The sequence below is a fragment of the Equus asinus genome, chromosome 6, assembly GCF_041296235.1.
Source record: "Equus asinus isolate D_3611 breed Donkey chromosome 6, EquAss-T2T_v2, whole genome shotgun sequence".
In the NCBI taxonomy this organism is placed as follows: domain Eukaryota; kingdom Metazoa; phylum Chordata; class Mammalia; order Perissodactyla; family Equidae; genus Equus; species Equus asinus.
Genome location: NC_091795.1, coordinates 18,393,839 through 18,417,569, shown reverse-complemented (window position 1 = coordinate 18,417,569; position 23,731 = coordinate 18,393,839). Strand labels below are relative to the sequence as shown.

General features: G+C 54.8%; 1 protein-coding gene across 1 annotated transcript; it reads right to left on the bottom strand.

The window, feature by feature from the left end:
• Positions 1 to 771: 771 nt before the first annotated feature.
• LOC106847898 (myelin and lymphocyte protein-like) lies at positions 772 to 23,196 on the bottom strand. The gene is made up of 4 exons (XM_044772887.2): positions 22,902 to 23,196; positions 6,813 to 6,968; positions 5,510 to 5,635; positions 772 to 1,345 (listed from the first exon to the last, which is right to left on the bottom strand). Exons 1-4 carry the CDS (start codon positions 22,965 to 22,967, stop codon positions 1,142 to 1,144), a joined length of 552 nt encoding a protein of 183 aa, XP_044628822.2. The 5' UTR covers positions 22,968 to 23,196; the 3' UTR covers positions 772 to 1,141.
• Between the last annotated feature and the right edge of the window lie 535 nt (positions 23,197 to 23,731).

Below are 23,731 nucleotides of genomic sequence, written 5' to 3'. Positions count from 1 at the left end.
GCCTGAGGCTGGAAGCTTTGCCCTCGTGGCCCCGAGCCAGAGGTCAGCCAGCCCTGCCCGTCCGCCTCCACGGCTGGGGGCTGACCAGTTTCTGAGGCTCCTGGTCTGGAGCCCCAACTCTGGGACATCATGGATTCTTCGAGTGAAGGGATGAAGGAGCACTTCATGCCAGGAGCTGACTCTCAGGATTCCTCACTGAGCACCCCCTTCCCATTATCTCCTCTCCTTTCAACCCGGGCATCTCATCCCCGAAACGTGGCACTCAGCACTTGTCACCTCACTTCCTGTCACTCTGCAGTCTGGTCCCATTCCTCCCCTATGGAGTGGCCCAAGGAAATTCTAAACACAGCTTATTATCCACATCACTAACTGGAACAGAACACACAGCCCAGCGCCCAGAACATCTCTGATCAGCTTCACAGAGTGAGAGGACACTTCTGCACCTTGTTTCTTGTGGCTTGAGGACTTTCTAATTGAGCACAAACCCCTTTGTCCTGTAGGAAAAAGAATAGGACCCCCAGGGTAGTACTTGGCGAGTTTCCAGAGAGGTGAAGCCATCTGAGGCCCCTGGTAGCTGGGGAGGGTGGGAGATTGAGCGTTGGGCTCCCTGAGTGCAGTGGCCGAGCACACACAGCTGTCATCTGAACTGCCACTTGATGCCGCCTCTAGAGATTCAGTCTAAGCCAAGGATTCCTCAGAAAGAAAGCTGGAATGATGGTGTCCTGATACAGGGGAATTAAAATAAAAACAAGAAAACACTCCACAAAAGTATTGAACATAAAGGCACTTTATAAAGTATTTCAAAGGTTTATCGTCTTCCCCCGTGGACATCTGCAAGTACTTGTTGGGTGAGTTTTATCCCTATGACAGGTAGAATCTCCATGAAGACTTAGAAACACGCCACATGATGGGGGCTCAAAAGAGCCTGTGGAAGATTCCAGCAGAGAGTTCGCAAGATCCGGTCCAGGGCTCAGCAGGGATCTTTGTTCCATGGTCTCTCAGATCACAGACTCCACACTCCACCCCACTGCCCCCTTCCACAAACATGAGATGACCCTGAAAGATGGCTCAGTAGTAGGAGGTTAAATGCAGGAGGTCCCAATCCTGACAGGAGGGACATGGGAGAGTCAGCACAACACCCTCAAGACACACAACGTTGCTCTTCTTTGGGATACTTTTTTCCACGATCAAGGGCATTTTCCGTTCTACCAGTTAAGCTGTAAGGCGGCCGGAGACTTATCACCATAAGGGTTTTCCACTGAGTTTCTTCTGCTGATTTCTTCCATATTACTAAAGATAACACCGCATGGACCATGTAGAGCAGAGTGGCTACATATGAAAACACCTGAGAACAAGATAAATGACCATTAATGGGCATGCGTGATCGACACTGGGCCGGCCGCTAGACTGGTGCTTGGGACAACAGACATGAACTGTGTGGACGGCCACTGCTTCCCGTCACTCACACAGACGTCCTTTCTGGCTGAGCCCAGATGTGGCCCTGAATGCTTTTGGCACAGAGCTCCAGATGACCTCACGACCCACTGGACATGGTGTGCATGGTCAACCATCTACCATCTCATGTCATCATGGTGGTGCCACCAACTAGAAATGGGGGTCTTCAGAGTCCCCTCAAATGATACTCACAGGTATCAACTGCTCTCTATGGGAAACCTGCTTCCTCCACACCAGGAAGAGCCGGGTCCACCAGCTGTGAGCCCAGCGGCCTCGGTTGGAGAACACAAACAGGGGGTTTGCTGGCTCTGGTGAAGGTCTCAATGCTGCCTGGACATCCTCAGACCCATCAGGATGTTATTCTAGGATCATAATCTCACAGACACGGGCGAGGAGCCAGGCTCACAGGACTGAGGGACAGGGACAGGGAGGCGGGATTGTGAGATGCTGCAAAGGAGGGGCTCCTGAGAAAGCTGCTGGGAAGACGCAGTCGGCTATTTAGACGCTGGGAACAAAGGCTCTGGAAAGGCGGCAAACAGTCACCTGTGGCCTGTCAAGCCCCTGATGTGCTGTGCTCACTGGGCACCATCTACTCCTAAAGGCCTGCTGCCCCCGAGTCCAATATCTGCACCTGGATCTGTGACCTGGGGCATGGGGTCAGCAGTGTCCAAACAGGCACAATACTTAGGGTGGCTACCCATCCGTGACCCGTGAAAATGCCTACAGACACCAGCCGTCACTGGGCCTGCCCTCTCCCACCCCACACAGGGCGAACCCTTCACCCTCGTTGGCCAGAGGCGATGAGTAAACCGAGTATTTGATCACACATCTGGGAGAGCTCATCCGGGAACTCTGAGGCAACCTGCCTGAAAGGGGCAGTCACCATGGGTGAGCAGCCCCCAAAAACACCTCAGTCCGTCAGGCGGGAGCAGGTTACTGTCCGGGCAACTCCAGACCCAGCAAGAACCCTTGGCAGAGGAGCCTCAGAAGTCCCCACAGGAACAGGACACAGAGCTTATTTTCCAAGTGAGGGCAAGAAATGGCACCTTGGGGACACAGACAGCAGGGACATGAAGGGACATCCTGAGGTTTTCAGAAACCCCTCTCCCTGAATGGCTGCCATTATTTCCCCCGACTGTTAGGATCCAGAAACCTGCAGATTTCTGCAGAAATTTCCAGCTCCCCTCCGTCGGCTCCCACCAACCCTAGGGATCCCTTCAGTGCTGACACTCTGCTGTCAGCACACGGGGGAGAAGCTCAGCTCCTGAGGCAGGTCCCAGTTAGGAGTCACAGAGGGCGAGAGGCAGGCCAGATGCTCCCAAAGGCCAGGGGTCTGAGGAGAAGGTCTTGAGACACCTCCCACAGCCTGGACAGGCCTCCCGAGACCATGGGAGGCCGTGTGATGGCTGGGCGGGGTCTGGGATTGAACCCTGAGTGACCAGGACTCCTTCCCCTGTGCACGGACACAGCTGATATGCTGAACAGAAAGGCGGGACTTCACATTGAACTGGGCTCGTATTCCCCGTTGATGGTTTCAGCCCAGCGCCCCTGCCTGCTGAGAACATCGTGATCCCTGGTTCTGGCACTCCTGACTCTGCCTGGGTGTGCTCACGTTTCTCCAACCCAGCTAACAGAAAGGGGGACACAATCAATTGTGGACTGGATAAAGGGACGCTGGGATAGTCATGAATGGGATACGCTACAGCAACGAGGATAAACAGTCTGCATCTCCACCCAACAGTGGGACGAGCCTCACAAACCTAAGGCGGAGAGAAAGAAGCCAGAGAGAAAAGACACACACTGTGCAACTCCATTCACATGAAGTTCAAAAGCAGGCAAAATCGAGCTGGGGAGCTAGGAATCAGGCCCATGGTCATCCTTGGTGTGGGCGCACAGTGATGGCGGCAGGACAGGAAGGGGGTCTCTGGGAGCTGTTTATGATGCTCTATTTCTTAATCTGGATGCTTGTTACACAGAGGGGTCCACTTTATGGAAACTCATCAAGCTGTGCACTTGCATCCTGCTCACTTCTCTGGATGTGTGTTGCATTTCGATAAAAAGTAAAAGAGAAGTTGGAAATGACAGAGCCCAGTGGTTCTCAGCTAGAGATCTGTCCAGCGGGCAGGGGAATTAATCCACCCCATCTGGGTTGTTCCGTCAAGTGCTGACCCACTAGCCACGTTCGTCGACATGTCATTACTGTTGTCTGCAATAACTTTACGGAAGTTGTTGTCAAAGGCCTTGCTGATGTCTGTTCGGAGAGAAGGCTTCTGGGGTTGGGATGGGGGAGCTATAAGGCTCTCTAGATGAGGGGAGATGAAACAGAGTCATTTGAAGGATGGAGGAGAAGGTGGATGACCAGCGTTCCAAGGAAAGGAAGAGCATCCTAGGTGCTGGCTGGCTGTGTGACTGTATAGAAACAAGCCATCTTGGGAGATGAGCCAAAATGGGAGACATTCCAACTCCCACACTGTGGGACATCTGAGGGGTGGCAGGTACGATGTGGTGGCCATGTTGATGGAACTTGGGAGTAGGCTGGGAGCTTAAGGGGAGCATGTGGCCTCCCCGGGGCAGGGGACAGGCCCACAAGGGACCAGCAGACAAGGCTTTGAGAAACCTTCCCCCAGAGCCCAATAGTGCCCACCCTGTGGGATTTCTCTCAGCCTCTGCTCTGTCCTCCCCAAAATGTGGGGACAGCACAGCTTTGGCTCCTGGAGCTGACATCCTGTGATCTGTCATTATGTTTGACCTCGAGATTTCCATAATTCAGAGGCCAACCTCTAGAAATCTCACGAGCACTATTTATGAACCTTTTTCTTACTGTTTAAACAATACCCTTGGCTAGAAATACATCTGACATGGTGAGTTAGCACACTGCCGCAAGCCCACCATGCACAGCTCTGGAAAAACGTTTATGAAACAATACATGCTCCTACTCCTGTCATTCCAACTCATTCCATAAAAAGGAAATCCAGGTCATGACCTCACATGACCTCTCCCACCAGTGGGTCTGGCCCCGCAGTGGAGACCGTTCCTTTTAGAGCTCAGAGACCTGCACACACCGTGCCCCCCTGTCACACACAGTCGGCCCCCCGCGTTTGTTCTGCTGACGGGGTGAACGAGGCTCAAGCCCTGTTCCCCCCAGGGCTCCTGTGAGGCCTCGGCAGGAAGCTGTTCAACATCCACAGTCCTCGAGTGGAAGGGACAGGAATCGCCATCCCATTTCACAGAGGAGCAGGCCGAGGCTCAGGGAGCACAGGGGACGTGCACGGGGAGCTGGTGGAGACGTGACCTCCGGCCCCTCCTCCTCCCACAGGTGCTCAGAGCTGTGGGGCAGGAGACACCGTCACGAGGAGCCGAGGCCTGATGGCACAGCAAACACCCACAGCTGGGGGTCTGGACTCGCTGGGCCCAGAAGGGCCTCCCCACAGCCCAGCCCAGAGCCAGGGCCTGGGGAGACCCCCGCCACTCGATTTTCACCCCAGGCCTCAGTCTCCCGCCCCTGACTGTGCTTCCATGGAAGACCGCTCAGGGGGCCAGCACACCCAGGGGCCAGACTCACTGCTCCAAGCTGGTGCTGAGGGTGCTGACAGGGCACCTGGCCTGACACCAGCCCCACCCATTCCCGGTGACCTTGGAGCACGTTATCCTGCTCGTGGTGCCCTGGTTCTCCATCTGTGAAATGGGGATGACACAGCGCCCACACCCCAGGGCTGCTGTGAGGGCTCAATACGATGGTTCACGGAGAGCTCGGACGGTGCCGGGCATCAGCGGTCACGTCCTCACACACCCGCCCTCTGCAAAGCCCACCCAGGACCAGACGCTGGGCCAGCCCAGGCCTGGGTAGCACAGCCCTGACCGGGTGATGAAGGGAGTCTTGGGTTCGTCCCCTCCCTTCTCCATGACTTTGTGTCTTCATGACGAGGGGAAGGTCTATTTCATTCAAAAGTCAGTGAACTAAAAACAGAGGGGAGGGCTCGGGCAGCCTTCCGCTCAGACCCTGTCAGTGGGCGGTGGGAGCTGTGAGCACGGGCGGGTTGACTGGGGGACTCACCGTAGCAAAGACGTTTTCAAGGTAATGTTCGTACGAGAAACCATCGTCCATGGAGAGGGTGGCCCAAGTTTCCAGGACAGAAGCACTGAAGTAAAACAGGGCAGCTGTACAATGGTAGGCTGCATCCTGCAGGCTCAGAAAGGGCCGTCAGAGAGATAGGGAGCCCAGAAGTGAGGATGTGGGGCAGCTGTGGTCCCAGCAGGGCCCATCCAGCCCACCTGTCCCCACCTGGCATGGCTCAGGTCCCTTGCTCATCTTCTACTACTTCCTTTCACTCCCCCCACCCCATCCACCTATCATCACACCCCCTAACCCCCTCCTCACAGAGGTTGTTTGTCCAGCTGAGTTTTGTCTGGCTGGTCTGGCGGCAGAGCAAGGACTTCAGTGGAGAAGGGATGCTGCTCTCCCTTAAGGGGGGATCAAGTGAGGGGCGCAGTTGGGACTGAATAGGCAGAAGTTGGTTCTGGACCTGAGAAGCGTCATACGTGATCATAGTCCTGGTGCAGATGTGGCCTCAGTAACCAATGCAGGTGAGAGAGGGGCCCAGGCCATTTCCACTGTAGTTTTGCTACTGTTTGGTTTTTAGAGGAGGTGGAGTAAAGGGCTCCAGGTATGTTTACAAGCAAAGGAAGACTAGAATGGGGTTTAGAGTAGCTGTAATTTGACAGTGATTTCACAAGTGTAAGTAGGAGACCTTTTGAGAAGGAGAGGCCCAGCCAAATGGCCCCACCCCTTCCAGGGGATGTAAGGAGCAGGAGTCTATGTGTAAGTTTCACCTTCTTCATGGACCTCAAGGCAGAATTTATGTAGAACAGAGACCACAGGTCATCTTTCTCTCCTTGCCAAGTCCTTCTCTGGTGACCCAGCTTTAGAAGCTGTGACATGGAGCTGGGCAGTAAGCATGGCATCACAATGGGCAGGCAAGGCCAGCCCCCAGGACCCTGCTCCCAGGAGATGGAAACCAGCCCTCTTGGACGATGGGAGGTGCCAACAGGCCCCTGGCAGGTGAAGGCGGGATAGGAGGGGGGTTGGGCAGCTGGTTACCCATGAAAAAGGCAGTCACGCAGGAGGAAGCAGAGCAGACGGTGACAGTCAACCTCTGCCGTCCCCTTCTCCTGACCTTCTGGCTGCAGGGAGCCCTGGCCTGCTGTGCACAGCTCGGAGCTGCAGGCCTGGCCAGCTCAGCCTTGGAACATGGGTGGGAGACAGCTAGAGGGCAGCCTCACCCAGCACTGGAAAAGCCAGCCTCCCAGGGGAAGATGGCCCTACCCACCTCCCTCAAACACCCACGGCTGGGACTCACCAGGACCCTCTTACAGTTGGCGCCACACATGTACCGGAAGAGCAGAACAGTGGTTCCTATGAAGCAGTACACAGAAACGAACATCACCCAGGCCTGGGTCTGGGGGAATGGCACCAGGGACGAGGCGATCAGGATCCACACGAGGCCCCCAAAGACCTGCAGAGGGAAGGGGGGCAGGGTGAGCAGTGGGCCAGGAGAGCCCACGCCCAGGAAGGGCCAGACCCAGAGGTCACGCTGGGGCACGAGGGGCAGAAGAACAGGAAAGAGGCAGAGAACAGCGGGGGCATTTCCTCACCAAGAACGACATTTTTGTTTTTTTGAAGATTGGCACCTGAGCTAACATCTGTTGCCAATCTTCTTTTTTTTCTTCTCCCTGAAGACCCCGAGTACATAGTTACATATCGTAGTTGAACTATGTGGGACGCCGCCTCGGTGTGGCCTGATGAGCGATGCAGTGTCCCTGTCCAGAACCGGCTAAACCCTGGACTGCCGAAGTGGAGTGCGTGAACTTAACCGCTCGGCCACGGCTCTAGCCTGGGGGAGACAAAGACTGGATCTCCAATCTCAGTTGTTCCCAATCCTCTGCTTGCTTTCCTTTATTCATTTTTTGAATACAATTTAAGTTTTGTATTGCAAACACGTATATCACATTTATGTGCCAGGCACTGTCCTAAGCAGTTTACAAATATTATCTCAGTTAATCTTCACACAACCCTATGAGCAAGGTGCTGACCCATTTCTCAGATGAGGAAACTGAGGCATGTGGAAGTTAAGGAATTCCTTATCCCTAGAAAGGACTTATGCCAACCGGTATTGTCATTAGAAGGGCTAATTCTGAGATTACACACTTCCTAGTATTTCTGACATAAAAATATCTTTTCTTTTACAAAATGCTAGTGAACAGAAGTATCTTTTGGTCTTTATTGACAAAATAAATTAGCCACACTATGTCACTACCATTTTTTTTTGAATTGATGCCTTAAGTCCCCAAGTCCCGGGAGTGCTGAGTGCCTGAGTTATGACAGGAGGACGCAGCTCAGCCAGGTCTCCTCGGGTGGCCAAGGATGGCATGAGAGCAGCAATCCCCCATCATCACCCAGAAGACACCCCAGCTGATGTTCGCAGGGTCAGCGAGCCCCAATCAAAGAGAAGCGTAAGGACAGACGTGAGGGTCACAACGCCCCTCAGTGCCACAATCCCACTCTCCCTGTGGACAAGCACACCCCAAGCAGCGACTCTGTAGTTGTCTTCCCTTCTCCTTGCCCCCTTTCTTCCCAATGAGATCACTTCAGCCTCATCCACTGTCACCACCCAGATAAGGACTGTGCTGGGAGGGGCTGAGACACAGGGGAGATGGCTTTGCAGTCAGGGGTTCCAAGGTGCTGTGACCCTTGCACCATCCTCCTGAGCATCTGGGGGCTGAGGAGCAGTTCCCTCCAAGTCCTACATCCCTTTTGGTGTGAACTCAAGTGGTACCTTGACATCGTCTCCCAGTCCTGCTGCCCACCTGCTGCGTAAGAGACACCACTGTCCTCACAGGGGTCCTCCAAGCCTCTTAGCTGAGAAGCATCAGGAAAGGATCACATTTGGTAGAAAAATCAGTGTAATGAAGAATCTGGAGTTAGCAAAGCCAAGTTGGGCTCATGAATCAGATCTGGATATCTCTGCCCAGAACAGTTCCTCTACTGATGTTTCTGAGTTACCTGAAGGAAGGCACATGGCGGAGCCAGTGGGACACACTTTACAACTAACAGTAATTGGAGCAAAATCAGTTAAATCCAGATCCTTGACTGCCATAGATGAGACATGTGTGTCATTCTCATCCACAGTTGCCTTTAAGGTCAAACAGGTCACTGGACCTATTCCATCATGGGCACTGACACAGGGACATGAGCCGATGGCTGAAATGGATTGGATTTAGGAGGCACGAGAGTGTGGCATGGAGAGGAGGGAGGATCGGTAATGCCCACCCCGTGGGCAGAGGCAGGGGCCTGGGACACACTTCTCCTAGGCATCCTTTGCTGGTCAACAGGTGACCATCCAAAGAGGACCAAGCTAAGGTAGGTCCCCATTCACATGCTCTCAGGGAGCCCTGCACTGACCCTTGGAAGCATCCAGCACAAGACAGGTGCATCTGGTTAATCACAAAGTGGTGCTGTCCCTGACCAGGTGAGGGAGGGGGTGATGTCCCCCTTGCTCAGGGCTGACTCTTGGCTGCGGGACACAGGGAAGACCCGTCCAGCATGTGTCAGGGTCCGAGTTAGTTCCCTGACCTTCAGTGCCTCCTGGGAAGTGGGTGTGCCTAAACAAGCGACTGATGGACCAAATCCCAGAGGAGCAGCTGGCGTTCCACGTGGAGGGGAGAGCCCTCCATGATGGAATCCCACGAGGGACTCAGCAGGCCCGAGGTGCTTGTATGTGGCCTGTGGACATGGCATTGAGGGACACTAAATACCACATCTGTAAAATGGTTCTCTCTGTCACTCTCTTCAGTTTTCTGACTAACACAAGGAAAAGGGCTCAGGGGGCAGCCAGGAGTCTGGAGCTCCCCTAGAGCATGAGCTACAAGGACGGACATGCAGAGGTGACCTGGAGAAGGGCATGGCTTTTATTCTTAAGCTAGTGATATAGTTATTCTGGAAAAATTAACTGTAAAACGCATGGGAGGTAAATTAAGGCACGGGGTACCCGGAAGTGGCACAATCTGAGAAGGCGGCTCTCACACCCTGGTCTCAGGCTCAGTGCCCTGGACCCCGTTCAGCTCGATTCCTCCCCGTGTGGCTCGGTCAGGAATCAAAGGCAGGAAGAGTGAGGGGAAGTCAGAGCGCAGTCCCCACACTGAGTGCTCGTCACAGAGTCCTGAGTGAGCACCAGCGAGACGGGGCCGCAGCTCTGGGCTGAGCCTCCGGCCCCCAGTGCAGAGGGAAGCTTCGGGGTTACTCCAACTCTCCACCTGCTTTGGGTGTGCGCTTCCACCAGTGTGAGGAAGACTGTGTTCCAGCTCCCTAGGAATGCTCCCTGTCACACACACACACACTCACACGCACTCACACACTCACACACACACACTCACACACAGACCCTTATGCAGATCCCTGGGGTCTCTGGTAAGAATTCCATCCACAGGACCAAAGCCCACCCTGTGCTCCATCCCAGCCCTGCCCCCTGGCACCTCAGGACCCTGTCCCGCCTCTGGGTGCACCACCTTGCAAAGGTCCTTTAAGAATCATGCTAACTTTTTCTTTATGTGGTTTCTCTGTAGCACTGAGTTTCATGGTAAGATGGCGGGGAGAAGTTCTCTCTCTTTAGACAGCTTTAATGAGAGAGAAGTCGCACACTACACAGCTCACCCATGTAAAGCGACAATTCAATGGTTTAGGATGATCACAAACATGTGCAGCCATCATCTCCAGATACAATTTAGCACATGTTCATCACCTCGAAGAAACCCTGTGCCCTTTAGCTATGGCTCCCTCCATCCCTCCCATCTCTCAGTGACCACTGACCCACTTCCCGTCTCTATAGATTCCCCTATTCTGAACCTGCACATGAGCGAATCATATATAAAAGGTGGACTTTTGTGATGAGCTTCTTTCATTTAAAATAACGTCTTTCAAGGTGAGAAATTCTCTCTCGAGGGGACCTTTACGAAATGTCTCCACCATCAGAGCACAGCCCACCGGCCATTCTGACCCACCATGTGGGGACACTGAGTGAATGTGGCTCATCTCTCTGGAGCCTCCAACTGGAAAGAGCTGAGGAGCCTCTGGTTCCCAGGGATGTTCTCATAGGAAACATGCCACCAGGCCCCGTCTGTCCCAGAAACATATTCTAAGTGACATGTCATGTGAAGGGAATGTCCTCACACAGAGGAAATGATTAAACCCTGGGGGTTTGCTCCCAGGAGATGGGCAGTGGGCCTGCCCTGTACCCCTCACAGCCCTGCCTAGCAGGTGCCCAGGGGACAAATTCAAGGCAACCTGCACAGGGGACCATCTGGAAGGGGGCTGAGGTGGGTGCAGACCAACCCTGAGAGAGGAGGAGTGGCGCAAGGAAAAGAGACGAGGCTGAGAGCAGTGCCTGGCATGTGGGGGGCACTCGAAGTGCTCGCTGTCATAGCTGTCCTGTAATGAGGCAGAGCCTCCCCTGTAACCACGTGACATCTCAGGAGGGCTAGGATCTCACCATGCTCAGGGACCCCCTCCAGACCCGGGTGCAACGCAGGATTTAAAGCTAACTTCAAAGTCAGTAAAAAGTGAAAAAGCTGTGATTTCCCAGAACCCAAAAGTGGAAGACAATGTTTGTGCCCCTGTGGAAGGACACAAAGGACGTAAAAATATGAGCAAGTCCTCCTGCAAACAGTGAGCCTCGGTCACAAAGGGAAAGGGATCCTCTGGCACGTTCTTGTGATCTTTGTGGTGTCCCCCTGCTCGTGCGGGGCTGGAGGAGCTCCGCGTGCACAACCATCCAGTATTCTTGCTGCAGGACATGGACACCTGAGGTCAGTGCAGAGGAATTGCTCAAATTCTCTAGAATTTTCTCGGGGGCTCCATCTTACTGTGTCAGGGTCTCCACAAGCAGACCCTCTTCCAATAACCAGTCAAGACGTGAACCACAGAGCACTTCCCACACACACGTCTGCTCGTGCAGCCCCTCGGAACCCAGTGTCAGAACTACCACCAGCTCCGAGGGCACGGGGTGCGCCCTGAAGGTGCGTGTGACAGGAGTGTGTGCCTTGAACTCGAGAAGTAAAGGACTCTGAGCACAGAACACAGGTTGTGCTCCCAGCACTCAGCCATCTCATCACTTAGGTCAGGTGGGCAAAGTCATCCTCCAGGAAGGAACAGAAAAGCTGGCCACACCGGATGAGACTCGTCCCAGCTGCTGTGCGCTCTGGGCCCTGGGTGCTCCCCCAAGGCCACAGGATGAGCGGCCCTGATTCTGCTGCTGGAAGTGTTTGTCCCCACTGAGCTCTGTCAGCAGTCAGGGACCACACAATGCCAGGCAGGGTGCTGTGGAAAGGACTGACCAGCACAGTGACCGGGTGCCCAAGGAGAGGCCCTCAGTCCCATCTCCAAGGGTTGCTGACTCAAAAGTGAATCATTCTGTGAGTTAGAGTAGAGGGCATGTCCCATGTGTGTGTGTGTGTGTGAGAGTGTGTGTGGAGGCTGGTTAAGGATGAGCTCCTGCAGGGAAGGGCAATGGCATCAAGGTGAAGTCAAGAGGACCCTACCCCAGGGGGCAAGAGAAGCACGGAGAGGAAGTCAGAGGAGAAAGACCAACCCCCAACACACTGGGGCCTCCCAGACGCCAGAGAACGGGGCTGAGGGCGGCCTGGGGCTGAGAGGCAGGGAGAGCAGGAGGCAAACACGGAGGGGCTTCTGTCAGCCTCCCTAGTTCTGTGTGAGCCCCTCCTCCTCATATGGAGGAGCTCAGCTCAGCAAGCTGAAGGAGGGGCTTCCTTCACTTGCTACTCACTCACCCACTCATTCACTCATTCATTCATGCATTCATGCATTTAACAGATGCCGAGAGTGACAATGACCAAGGTCAGCACTGAGGGCAGGTCCATCCAGGGAGACGGACTTTATTCAAAGACACACATGAATAAATGGAGCCCACCTCTCCCTTCCTGTCCTCTCTCTTCCAGTCCTGCCACCAGACCCCCTGGAGCAGTTCTGGGTCCAGCAAGGGCAGAGTCAGATCCTGGTGACAGTGTCGGGGCCCCAGCGAGGGTGAAGACAGCTCAGCACTTCTGCCCAGGACAGGTGGCCCAGAAACCTGCACAGGACCCCCCACTCTGAACCCAGGGGAGGGTCTGTGGGGAGTCAGAAGACTCCTCTGTGGGGACCCCCTACCTCTCCACCAATTACTGGGAGTCTGAGCTCTGAGGCTGCTCCCAAGGTGAACACTGGGAGTTGTGTTGAGGCCACCACCTCAGTTTACCTGCTCCAGTTGCTCTGCCCTCCCAGACCCATCATGAGCAGGCTCCCTCCTTCAGGGGACCTATCATGCCACCATCCCTCCCAAGGCAGCTTAGATTGTGTCCTTTCATCTCCACTGAAGGCAAGTCCAGGACTCAGGGGCGTTGAGTCTGTTTGTAGAGAGAGGGACAGAGATTTGGGATTCACAGAGAGAGGAGGGCGTCCAGGTCAGTAGCTGATGTTACCAGGGCGAGGGTGGCCTGGGAGAGGCCCTGCCCAGCCCTCCCCCCACTTCCCGAAGTCCCCGGGCAGTATGCTCTCCACAGCACCTGCTAGCCCTCTGCTCCCCAGCACCGGCCGTGAGCGTGACGGACGATCACTGACCAGTGTCGGCCTCCCGCACGAGGCAGAGGACAGTCACCAGCTCCTGAGGGAAGGACACTGCCCTAGACCACGAAGCTGGGGCTCTCACACTGGCCTGTCCTCATCTGGGTGGAAATGTTTCCCCACCAAGACTGTACCCACTGGATTTACCTGCAGGATGAACAGAAACAAGCAGGATGTGTGAAACATATGGGCAAGCCACCTCCAGAAGACAAAATTTGTGGAAATGTAGACCAGACAGGAGAGGCTTCAGTGCAAGGAAAACAAAAGGTATTGATGAGAGTCACCAAATAGGTGAGCAACGTGGTCAGCCAGCAAAACAGATGTGCACCTTCCAACAATGAGAAGAAACCACCATCAATGGCCTGGTGCTTCTCTGAGGGCCCCGGGGGTCTCCCTGGGGAATTGGTGGTCACTGTCAGTTTCACCCTCTGTCTGCCCTTGGGGCCAAGGACTCTCTTCTGATTCATATATATCAGCCAGGTGGGAGACGAAACCCTACACCTTTCCTACGAATGCATGCTGAGAACAAATGTCTCAGAGGGCACCGCCTAGGGGAGGACATGAGCAGGTGGAGTCCAGGTGGGAGACTGACCACAAGCACGGGCCTGCAGGACAGGAAAGGGGTTCCTGCAGGGTGGGCTTCCAGGTGGAGGCATTGGGTAAGCAGGGCCTGAAGGACAGAGGACTTAGCCCCACCATGCCACCTGCACCAAAGGAGAATCACAAATGGAGAGCAGCGAGGACTGTGGGGCTGGTTTTGGAAAGAGTCCTAAGATGTAAAAGCTGGGTGGTTCCTCCGCGCCAGGCCCCTCAGTGCAACTGTCCCTGGCTTATCACCAAGCAGCCACAGGGCAGGATAGAGGCTGGGGAGGTGGGGCACGATTTTGTGCCAGAGGCTGCCCCCTCCCTGAACCAACACCCTCCCAGATGGTGATGCATTGACACAGATGACAAATCGGTTTTAAAGGTTTGATCCCAGGCCTACTGGGAACTGGTTCGCTCACCTTCGGGCAGATGCAGCAATATGCTTGGCTCTCAGAATTCACAGAGTTTTCCCCAAAACTGGCCTGGCACCAGGCTGGCAGAGGAGCACAGAGAGAGGCTCAGGAATTCCCCACCCCCAAGGCAGAAGGCAGAACAGGACTGCCACGGCCCCCTCTTCCCTTTGGTCACCCCATCAGGCTGACCAGGGGCAGCTCTGAGCACACGAGCCACTGGAAAGCCCTACAGAGGGTGGTGTCAGTGCAGGATTTGGGGACCCCAGGGGCAAGTCACCTGTGCCCTCCACAGCCCCGCCGACCCCCTAATCTCACTCTCCCCTGCCTCACCCACCCTGCCCGGGAAGGGCATCGAAGGTAAAGGTGGTGGGGATCGGCATCACAGCCCCTCCTGCAGTTGCCCCCTTTGAGCGCGGATCGGCCAGTTGATCAGAGCAGCTGTTTGACTTATTAGTAAATCAGTGATAATTGCACCTAATGTCTATTGAGCAGGAGCTGCGGGCACCACATGGTTTGAAGTGCTTTGCGTACATTACACTCAGCCTCACAGCAGTCCTTGAGGTGGGTGCTACTATAGCCCATTTCATTGATGCAGAAACTGAGGCACAGTGGCCCGCTCACACTCCCACAGCTGCTGAGGGCCAGCTCTGACAGGCTGGTTGTGGAGCCAGGTCAGGACGGCCGTGTGTGTGGCAGTCACCCAAGGCCACACACAGGCAGTTCACCGTGAAACCTCTCGTTTTTAGGGCCAGCTTTGGAAATGGCCATGAGAACAGTAACACGGAGGGAGAGGAGACTGCCCGGTAGCCTTCGTCCTGCTCCCAGCCACCCCGGGTCTAGAGGAGCAGAGCACCCAAAGGAGGCAGCAATGGGAGGCAGCCTCCCCTCCCCCACCCTCCACTGGCTAACAGGCTCTGTCCCTTCAAAGGAAAGAACACCAAGGTGTGTGTTTAAGACCAAAACAAGCAAAAGATCTGAACCCTGAAGGACATCGCTCCCTCTTCAGCAGACACAGGCCTGGGGTCCTCATCCCCGGGTCCACCAACACGACCTTTGTCACCCCACTCCCACCCCCACTACCAGGGTCGGGGTGTGGCCTTCGTCTCCTGTCCTTCCTCCTTTCCTCTTTTCCTGGTGTGTCCACCCCAAAGCCTGTGCCCTGGGCCCTCTAAGGGCCTCCTTCAAAGGTGGATCCAGGAGTTTCAGGGTCCTCCCCCTCCTCCTCCTCTTCCTGACCCCTCCTCTCCAGCCCAACTGCCTTCTAACAGGAGGGGAGCTGGGGTGCAATTTCAGGTCAGCTGAGAGGGGCTGGGTGGCCCTGGGCCTTCCTCTTCCACCTCCTGTGCAGATCAAGGTGTGATGGCGGGTGACAAGGCTTTTCTTCTGGTTCCTGCATATTTTCTCAGGCCCCAGGGCCTTGGAGCACTACAGGGATTCACCACAGGGATGGTGCTGCCTCAGTGTGGACAGAACAGCAGCTATTAATGAGCTGGGAGTGCTAGAGAGCCTGGAGCAGAGAATCAAGGCCAGTCCATCCCCCTAGGAAGTCATTATGCTGCTGGGGCCCAACAGGAGCCAACCAGGAACCAAACCTTCCACCAGAATGCAGAGGGCAAGTCAGGGCCCAGGACACAGAGAACCCAGGGAGCTGCTCCTGCTCCCGGGACAGTCTGCAACCTGTGAGGAGTTGGCCATGCTTCCCCATGGCATCAGTGCTCCGGGGACAAGCGGCCCCACCCACAGTCCTCATCCATCAGCACCCGAGGATGACACCTGCTGGGGTATCTCATAGGGCCTGCCCTTGGTGGCCTTTGGTCCAAAACACTGTTTCCAGGGACTGAGACTTGAGAGGCCAGGAAGGAGCCCAGAAGGGCTTGTGTCAGGGCTCAGCTCTGAATCCATCAGGAGTCAGCCCCCAGTCCCCATCTTGTCTAGACTGGCTGGCCCGCTCCCACCTCAAGGCAGGCCCCAGGGGGCCCAGACCCCTACCCCCAACCCCTCCCTCAGAGGATGTGCCTGTGCCCAGAGCAAAGCCATCCATTCCTAAGGCTGCAGACGCGGCCTCAGCCAGCAGCCCAATGCGCTCTCCCACTCTCCGTGGGCCTGTAGGTGCAACAGTCAGCCTCTGTCCCTGCCTGACCTCAGCCTGAGCTCTCCCTGCCATGGCATCTGGGACCCTCCTGCTCTCCTGAAAGCTCTGGGACAGAGAGATTACCCCACCTGTGTCAGGTCAGGTCGAGGAGGGACTTATGGAAAGGTTAAGAAAAATCTTTCTCAGTGGAGCTTGGTTGTAAAGACACATGCATGAGCCCCACCATCACACTTAGCAGTGTCCAGAGAACAGCTCAGACTCACTGACTGCTGATCAAAGCAGGCCTCTGGTTCTGGAAAAGTCACTTCTCAACTCCCAGAACAAAGCCCTGAGAGACCTCTGCCTGTAATTTCCCCCTTAAAGAGGGGGAAGGAGAAAACCCGGGCAGTGTCCTCACCCCTTCTAAACAGCCACAGAGAGGGGCCCACAGCACAGGAAGATGACACAGGGCCAGGGGTCAGTGGGCACAGCCAGGGAAGGCCAGCCTCACCCACTGTCCTGCACTGGCCACCAGGGCTGCCCCCACTCTCTGGAGACTGTATGAGGGTCCCTGGCTGGGGCAGCACAGAGAGGGTGCCTGCCCTGAACCCTGGAGACCCTCAGGGCCCTGGCTTCCTGCCCCAGCCTGTCACTGAGAACTGTCCCCACTGTCCTCTCCCCCATAACAACGTCGAGGGGGTGGGCTGACCTACCAATGACCACTCCAAACCTTGCTGGATACATGGGGCTGAGCAGTGCTTATCAAATGCAGGTTCCTGGGCCCACCCTGGACCTAGGGTGTGTCTGTGACAAGCAGGCCTGGGGGGGTGTGAGCTCCCCAGTGGCTCTGAGCTGTCCCTTCACTCCCTTGGGGGAGAGAAAGGAGCCAGGCGTTGCCCAGGGCTCCCAGGTGGGCGGGGTCCCCTGTTCATTATCCCTCCTACTATGAGCAGTTCATCTCGGGTGTTGGAGTGAATGCAGGAAGCTGGAGGTGACCTGCTGTCACTGTAAGAAGTCCCACCCTGGAGACCGGGGCACCTGGGCAGCTGCCGCCCCTCTCGGAGCCTCAGTTTCCTCCCGGCTCTGGAAAGTCAGGTTTCTGCTTCTACGTCTCTCATCCCAGGAGTCCTCATGGGGCCTTCTCAGTGGAGCTGGAATGTGGGCCACCCACCAGAAAGCTGCTCTGTCATCCTGCCCGCCACCCCACTGCCCCATCTGGTTCTGGGCGTCTGAGGATTCCAGACAGGTGAGCATCTAGGGCAGGTCCCAGGACTTGTTCGGTCACTCTCAAATAATAAAAAGTCCCCAGTCACTTTGGGTCACAGACACAGGCTCATGTTAGTAACTACTGTGTCCGGTTTACGTAAGAATGGAAACTGCAAACCGACTCCAGGTGGCTCCCCCACCCCACCCCACCCCAAAATGTGCACCCTATAAGCGCTGCCTCCCACCAGGTGACCCTACCCCTCTGAGTCCCCAAGCTCCTGAAGGGCATGCAAGATGAGGGCACTCAAGAGGGGGTGGCACTCCAGCAGGCTCTTCCAAAGGAAAGTTCTCTGACATTCCAGCCATTCTTTCAGGGGCTCCACTTCCTATAGGCTGGGGGCGGGGGAGGGGGAGGGAGCTGTGTTAATGACTTCACAACCCTTTTCCAGGCATTGTCTCCCCAAATTCTGAAAGTGGGGGGCAGGGGGATACCCTCTGGTGCTTTGTGAGAGAAGTTTCCTCTTGGGGCCTGGCCAGAGCTGAGACAAACAGCGTCCTAGGTTAACATCCTGTGCTGTGAATGGGGGCCCAGTGTCAGGATGCCCTGGCTTAGAAGGGAGGAGGAGGAGGAAGAAACAGAGACTGTGGTTCCAAAAGGAATGTCCCCCATGGGTGGGGACAGGGGAACAGGCCAGAAGCAGAGCCCTGGGTGCAGCTGTTGGGGAGGGGAGACCCTGGAGGTTCCATCGGGGCCTGTGGGGGTGCACTGGGACCCCACCGCCTGCAACAGCAGCGTGGCCTGTGGGCTCCAGGGGCTCAGAGAGGCAGGGTCACACCCCTGGCTGGGCTGCCTTCCACCTCCCGGGAGGACGCTGAGCTTTCAGAGGGCAGGAGCTCTGGGGTGGGGTGCTGGGCAGGGCAAGGTTGCCAGGCCCCACCCTGAGCCATCGCCCTTCCTGCTCTGGTGGACAGTGTCCCTGCCTTGGGAGGGGAGGGGAGACCCACCCTGTTGGTCCTGGAGGCCAAGGGTTTCCCTTCTTCCCCTTCCAGGCTATTGGGAGCTCAGATGCAGAAATAGGAACTGTGAGTAATGGACTCGCTGGATCACAGATTTAAAAACGAATCACGTATATCACACCCATCAGACCAGAGAAAATTACAAAGTCTGACGCTACCAAGTGTGGCCAGGATGAGGGACAACGGGGACTTTCACCTGCTGCTGGTGGGAGTCGGGAAGTTCCAGGGTTAGCCTGAAGCTTATACAATTTGGGGACCTCCTTTATAAAAGAATAAAAAATGACTCTGAATCTTGGAAGGGGCCTGAGCAAGTGGGGGTCCTGAGCTCAATTAAGCTTCATAAGCTTCCCAGTGACTCCGCTCCCAGGCTGTGTGAATTGGCATAACCCTTTTGGACAGCAATGTGGTAACAGCTGGGAAGATGAAGACGTGCATTCCCTATGACCCTGCGAGTCCAATCCTCTGTGTGTCCCCCAAGAAATTCCCAACATGTAACCACAAAGGCAAACAAAGAATGTTCTTTGGCAATGCCATCTGCAACAACAAAAAGCCACAAATTGGAAACAGCCAAAATGTCCATCATCAGAAGAATGGACAAATAGCATCAACATGTATAAACCTCAACACCGTTGCATGGAAAGCATGCTGCAGAAGGACAAGACAGGACCACATTATTTCCATGAAGTGTGAAAACACAGCAAACAGCGCCCCGTGGAGCTCACAGCCAATCAGGGCACAGGGAAGGGCTGACCCTGCCTGGGCGTCAGGACCACCACGCCCAGCCCAGGGCTCCTGAGGATGGAGGTAGGGGAGTAAGACAGTGGCACATCCAGGGCTTAGAAGCCTCCTGAAAAGCTTATTTCCTTCATACTGAAAGGAAAAATGGCAAAATATTAAGATTTTACAAGGTTGAGTGATAATTACATGGGTGCCCATTAAAGTAGTATATGTATCGTTTTCTGTAATGTTTGAGATGTTTCTTAATTTCTGATTTTTTAAAAATTGAAGTTCACATAACAGAAAACTAACAATTTTAAGTAGACCAGTTGAATGGAATTTAGTACATTGACGATATTGTGCAGCCACCACCTCTGTCTAATCCTAAACATTTTCATCCCCCAAAAGGAAACCCCGCACCCATTACGTAGTTGCTCCCCGTTCCTCTCCTCCCAGCCCCTGGCAAACCACCAGTTTGCGCTTTGTCTCTGTGGATTTGCCTATTCTGGATATTTTACGTGAATGGAATCACACAATATGTGACTTTTTGTGTCTATCTCCTTTTACTCAGCTCAGTGTTTCCAACTGTGTGGAATGTCTCAGTGCTTCCTCCCTTTCTAGGGCTGCATAATATTCCACTGTGCGAATATGTCACAGTTTGTCCATTCATCCATTGACAGGACATTTCGGCTGTTTCCACCTGCTGGTTACTGTGAATAGAGCTGCTATGAACACGCATGTCCATGTACCTGTTCAGGTCCCTGATTTCAACTCTTCTGGTTATAAACCTAGGCGTGGAATTGCTGGGTCATAGGATAATTGTTCTGAGGAGCCACCAAACTGATTTCAACAACAGATGAACCATTTCACATTCCCACCAGCAATGTGTGAGGGCTCCAATTGCTCCACATCCTGGCCCACACTTGCTATTTTCCAGTTTTTTGATAATAGCTAACCTGATTTCATTTGAAATGGTACCTCATTGTGGTTTTGATTTAATTTTCCTAATGACTAATGATGCTGAGTATCTTTCACGTGCTTATTGGCCATTCCTATATCTTCTTTGGACAAACGTCTATTCAAGTTCTTTCCCATTTTCTAACTGGCTTGTTTATCTTTTTGTTGTTGTGTTGTAATGGTCCATAATTTAAAAAAACTCTCCCAGAGTGGCCAGCGCCTCCTCAGGCCCTTTCATTCTCTGCTCTTTCACACACCAAGCACATCCAGCTTCGTATGTACAAAGTGTGCAGAGGAAACGTAAAGGACTGGTGTCTGCCTTCTTCCTGTTCTCCCTGCTCCCTGGGAGCCACCCCCAATCTAGAGAGGAGGAAAGAGATTGGAGGCGACAGCTGAGGCATCCAGCATCTCTCGGGAAGTGGGGTGGGGGGTCAGTCAGCTTCTGGGCAGACAGAGCTGAGGTGGAGGGAAAAAACAACTTCTAAGACAGCTGAGAGGGAAGTGGACTGGACAAAGGAGAATTATTTCCTCTAGAAGTCCCTACCATCGCGTGTCACAAAACCACCCTGGAGGAATAAATCTCCACTAATCCAGGGCTCTGAGGTTCCCTACCCCCTGCTCTCTCCTTTCACTTGGTGGAGGGGGAATCCCCCTGTCTCCACCTAACACCCTCTCTCATGATTCTTGTCACAATGCTCCCCAAACAGCTACAAAAGCAGAGGAAGCCCCTCGATAGGAAAATTGAAGAGAGACTAAGAAGAACTTTTGTTGCTTAAAAATCTCTGCCTGGGCCGGCCCTGTGGCGCAGCGGTCAAGTGTGCATGTTCCGCTTCAGCGGCCCAGGGTTCATCTGTTCAGGTCCCGGGTGCAGACATGGCACCGTTTGGCAAGCCATGCTGTGGTAGGCATATATATATATATATATATATATATATATATATATATATATATATATAAAGTAGAGGAAGATGGGCACAGATGTGAGCTCAGGGCCAGGCTTCCTCAGCAAAAAGAGGAGGGCAGGCAGCAGATGCTAGCTCAGGGATAATCTTCCTCAAAAAAAAACAAATCTCTCTGGCCATCACGCCTCACCATCAACCACCATCTGTTTTGGTCATGAATCTGCCTTTGTAAACACAGTGGCCTCCGATGGAACCACCACCACTCATCCTGGGTCCTGGGTGCTGTGCGCTCATCTTCAGACATCTAGCCTCGGGCAAGCACAGGCCAAGTGCTGAATAGACGCACCCAGAGGAGCCACTTGGGGAAAGAGTGTTGCAGTAAGTGCAAGCCCCTCCCCACTCTGGGCCTGGGTGTCCCTATCTATACATCGTGGGGCTGGGCACAGTGGTGTCCAGGGTTTCTTCTAGATGCCACCTCCTTGACCCTGGCGGGCCCCAGGACTTGATGTCACTCTGGATACACCCAGGTGTGAGCTCAACTCAACCCTCACAAATGCAGTGATACGGGGCCACCAGGTGACCTCGGTCCCCTTAGCCGTTTCCCCAAACCCTCCATGGATGACAGAGCCTGCTCCCTGTGCTGATCACACCCTCCCGCCTCCAATCAGGCAAGAAGAAGCTGGGGTCCTGTTTTTTAAACAGTCAGGTTTGGACAAATTCTTTTCCAACCAACTCTTCTCCTGGGGAGGTGCCGGGAAAGCAGTCTCTGTGGCTACAACGCTCAGCACCCACAGAACACACACAGCAGCCCCTCCCAGATAAGGGGCGTTGGCCTCTGGGGAGCTCAGGCCGAGGGAGGTCTGCAGACTCACCACACAGTGAGCACTTTACCAGGAGCCCAGGGTAGGAAGTGCTTTCCTGCAGCCACCTGGAGAGCTGTGTGGTGCCAGCCTCAGGAGAGAACAACCACAGGTACAGATGCCTTCTGACTGCTCAAGGTCAGCCAAGGTACAGACCACTTCCAGCCCCCTCCCCTCACTCCACACACAGGGCAGAATGACTGTGGCTGAGCAAAAGATGGTCTTTTTTTTTTTTTTAAGACTGGCACCTGAGCTAACAACTGTTGTCCATCTGTTTTTTTGTTCCTTGCTTTTTCTCCCAAAATCCCCCCCAGTACGTAGTTGTATATTCTAGTTGTGGGTCCTCCTAGTTGTGGCATGTGGGACGCTGCCTCAACCTGGCATGATGAGCGGTGCCATGTCTGTGCCCAGGATCTGAACCAGTGAAGCCCTGGGCCGCCAAAGCAGAGCACAGGAACTTAACCACTGGGCCACAGGGCAGGCTCCAAGATGGTCTGTTGTATTATTTCCATATCAAAGTTGTGGAAAACACATTCTCTCCCTGGAAACCTTCAAATGCCAGAAGAGAATACTCCAGATTCAGCTCCTCCTACACCAACCCAATCCCCAAACCTCGCTTGGTGATGCTTCTGTTTCTTTTGCTGATTTTTGTAAATGAAATCCTACCCTGGACAAAGCTGGGCACCTCTACAAGGACGTCGCTCTCCCATAAGGGCTTCCTCTGGGCCCATGCGTAGCGGGTCTGAGCACAGCTTCAGAACCGGCGCTCAACGGATGCACCCTGGCCGGCTTCTCACCTCTGACCCATCTGCAAATTTGGTTTTTGCACCTAAATCCTGGAGACTGTTTTCCCCATTGTCATTGGTCTAGAAGGAGCCAAATGACTGGGGTGGGGGAAACTTTCCTCACCCGGGCGGGCCCCGCTATCCCCATGCTCCTGGAACCCAGAAACTTGTAGATCCGCCCTGGAGGGCTGTGCAGAGCCCCCATGATAGCTGGCTGCATGGCCAACCCCGCCCCCTCCCCAGCTCAGACTCCCCAGCCACTCACAAACTGCAAGATGAAGAGGAGATCCTGGCAGGGGATTAAGACTTCGAAGGTACTGAGCAGGGTCATGCCTGCGTGCTGGCGTGGCCTCTGAAGCAGACGCACAGAGCTACGGGCTCCGCACTCACAGCTGTCTTGCTCCGCGGAGCCCAGCGACCTGGTCCCCCCGCGCGGATTAAGAGCAGTGACGCCCCGGACCCAGGAGGGAGGAGCTCGGGCCACTGCCGGCCCCGCCCCGGTGAGCCAGCCCTGCGCGCCCCAAGGGACCCGGCCAGACTGCCTCGGGCGCCACCCTGAACCACCCGAGGACGGGCAGCGGGCTTGCCGAGCTGGGGCGGGGATCTGACTCCTGGTCCCACCTCCGAGGGCGCCATCTCCCGTGCGGAGCGGGAGAAGCCACTTTGACGAATCGCTTCGCATGCCTTGCCCTTTTCTCAGGGGATCACCATCCCTTAAGAATGATAAAGGTCGATAACTAGGCTAGCAAAACTCCCCACTGCGACACCGCTTGGGTGAACCTTGCTTTACCTTCTCTTAAGTAGGGTTAGGGTTAAGGTTAAGGTTAGATTTACAGTTGGGTCGCTTTCATCTTTCGCTGTGTGCGTTAATATGAGCGACCTCTGCGTCTGGGCTCACGGTGGGACGAGGTCCTAGTCCTGCCCGCAGCTGCAGGCTGGGGGTCTGCAGGGGCGCTGTTGGGACCAGCTCTGGCCACCACCCCTTCTCCTCTGGACTTCTGAGACCGCGCCTGGAACTCTGCACCCACAGTCCGCTCCTCTCAGTGCTGGAGCTTTGTGTCTCTTTGAGGGGAGGAGGCTTCTCTCAGCCTTGTC

What these genes read in the sequence shown, in the direction of transcription:
- LOC106847898 (XM_044772887.2), bottom strand. Translation starts at nt 22,967, where the DNA reads ATGACCCTGCTCAGTACCTTCGAAGTCTTAATCCCCTGCCAGGATCTC. An exon ending in TCCTCTTCATCTTGCAGTTT is followed by an intron (nt 6,969 to 22,901) that starts GTGAGTGGCTGG and finishes TTCCCTCTGCAG; the next exon opens with GTCTTTGGGGGCCTCGTGTG. An exon ending in TTGAAAACGTCTTTGCTACG is followed by an intron (nt 1,346 to 5,509) that starts GTGAGTCCCCCA and finishes TCTTGTTCTCAG; the next exon opens with GTGTTTTCATATGTAGCCAC.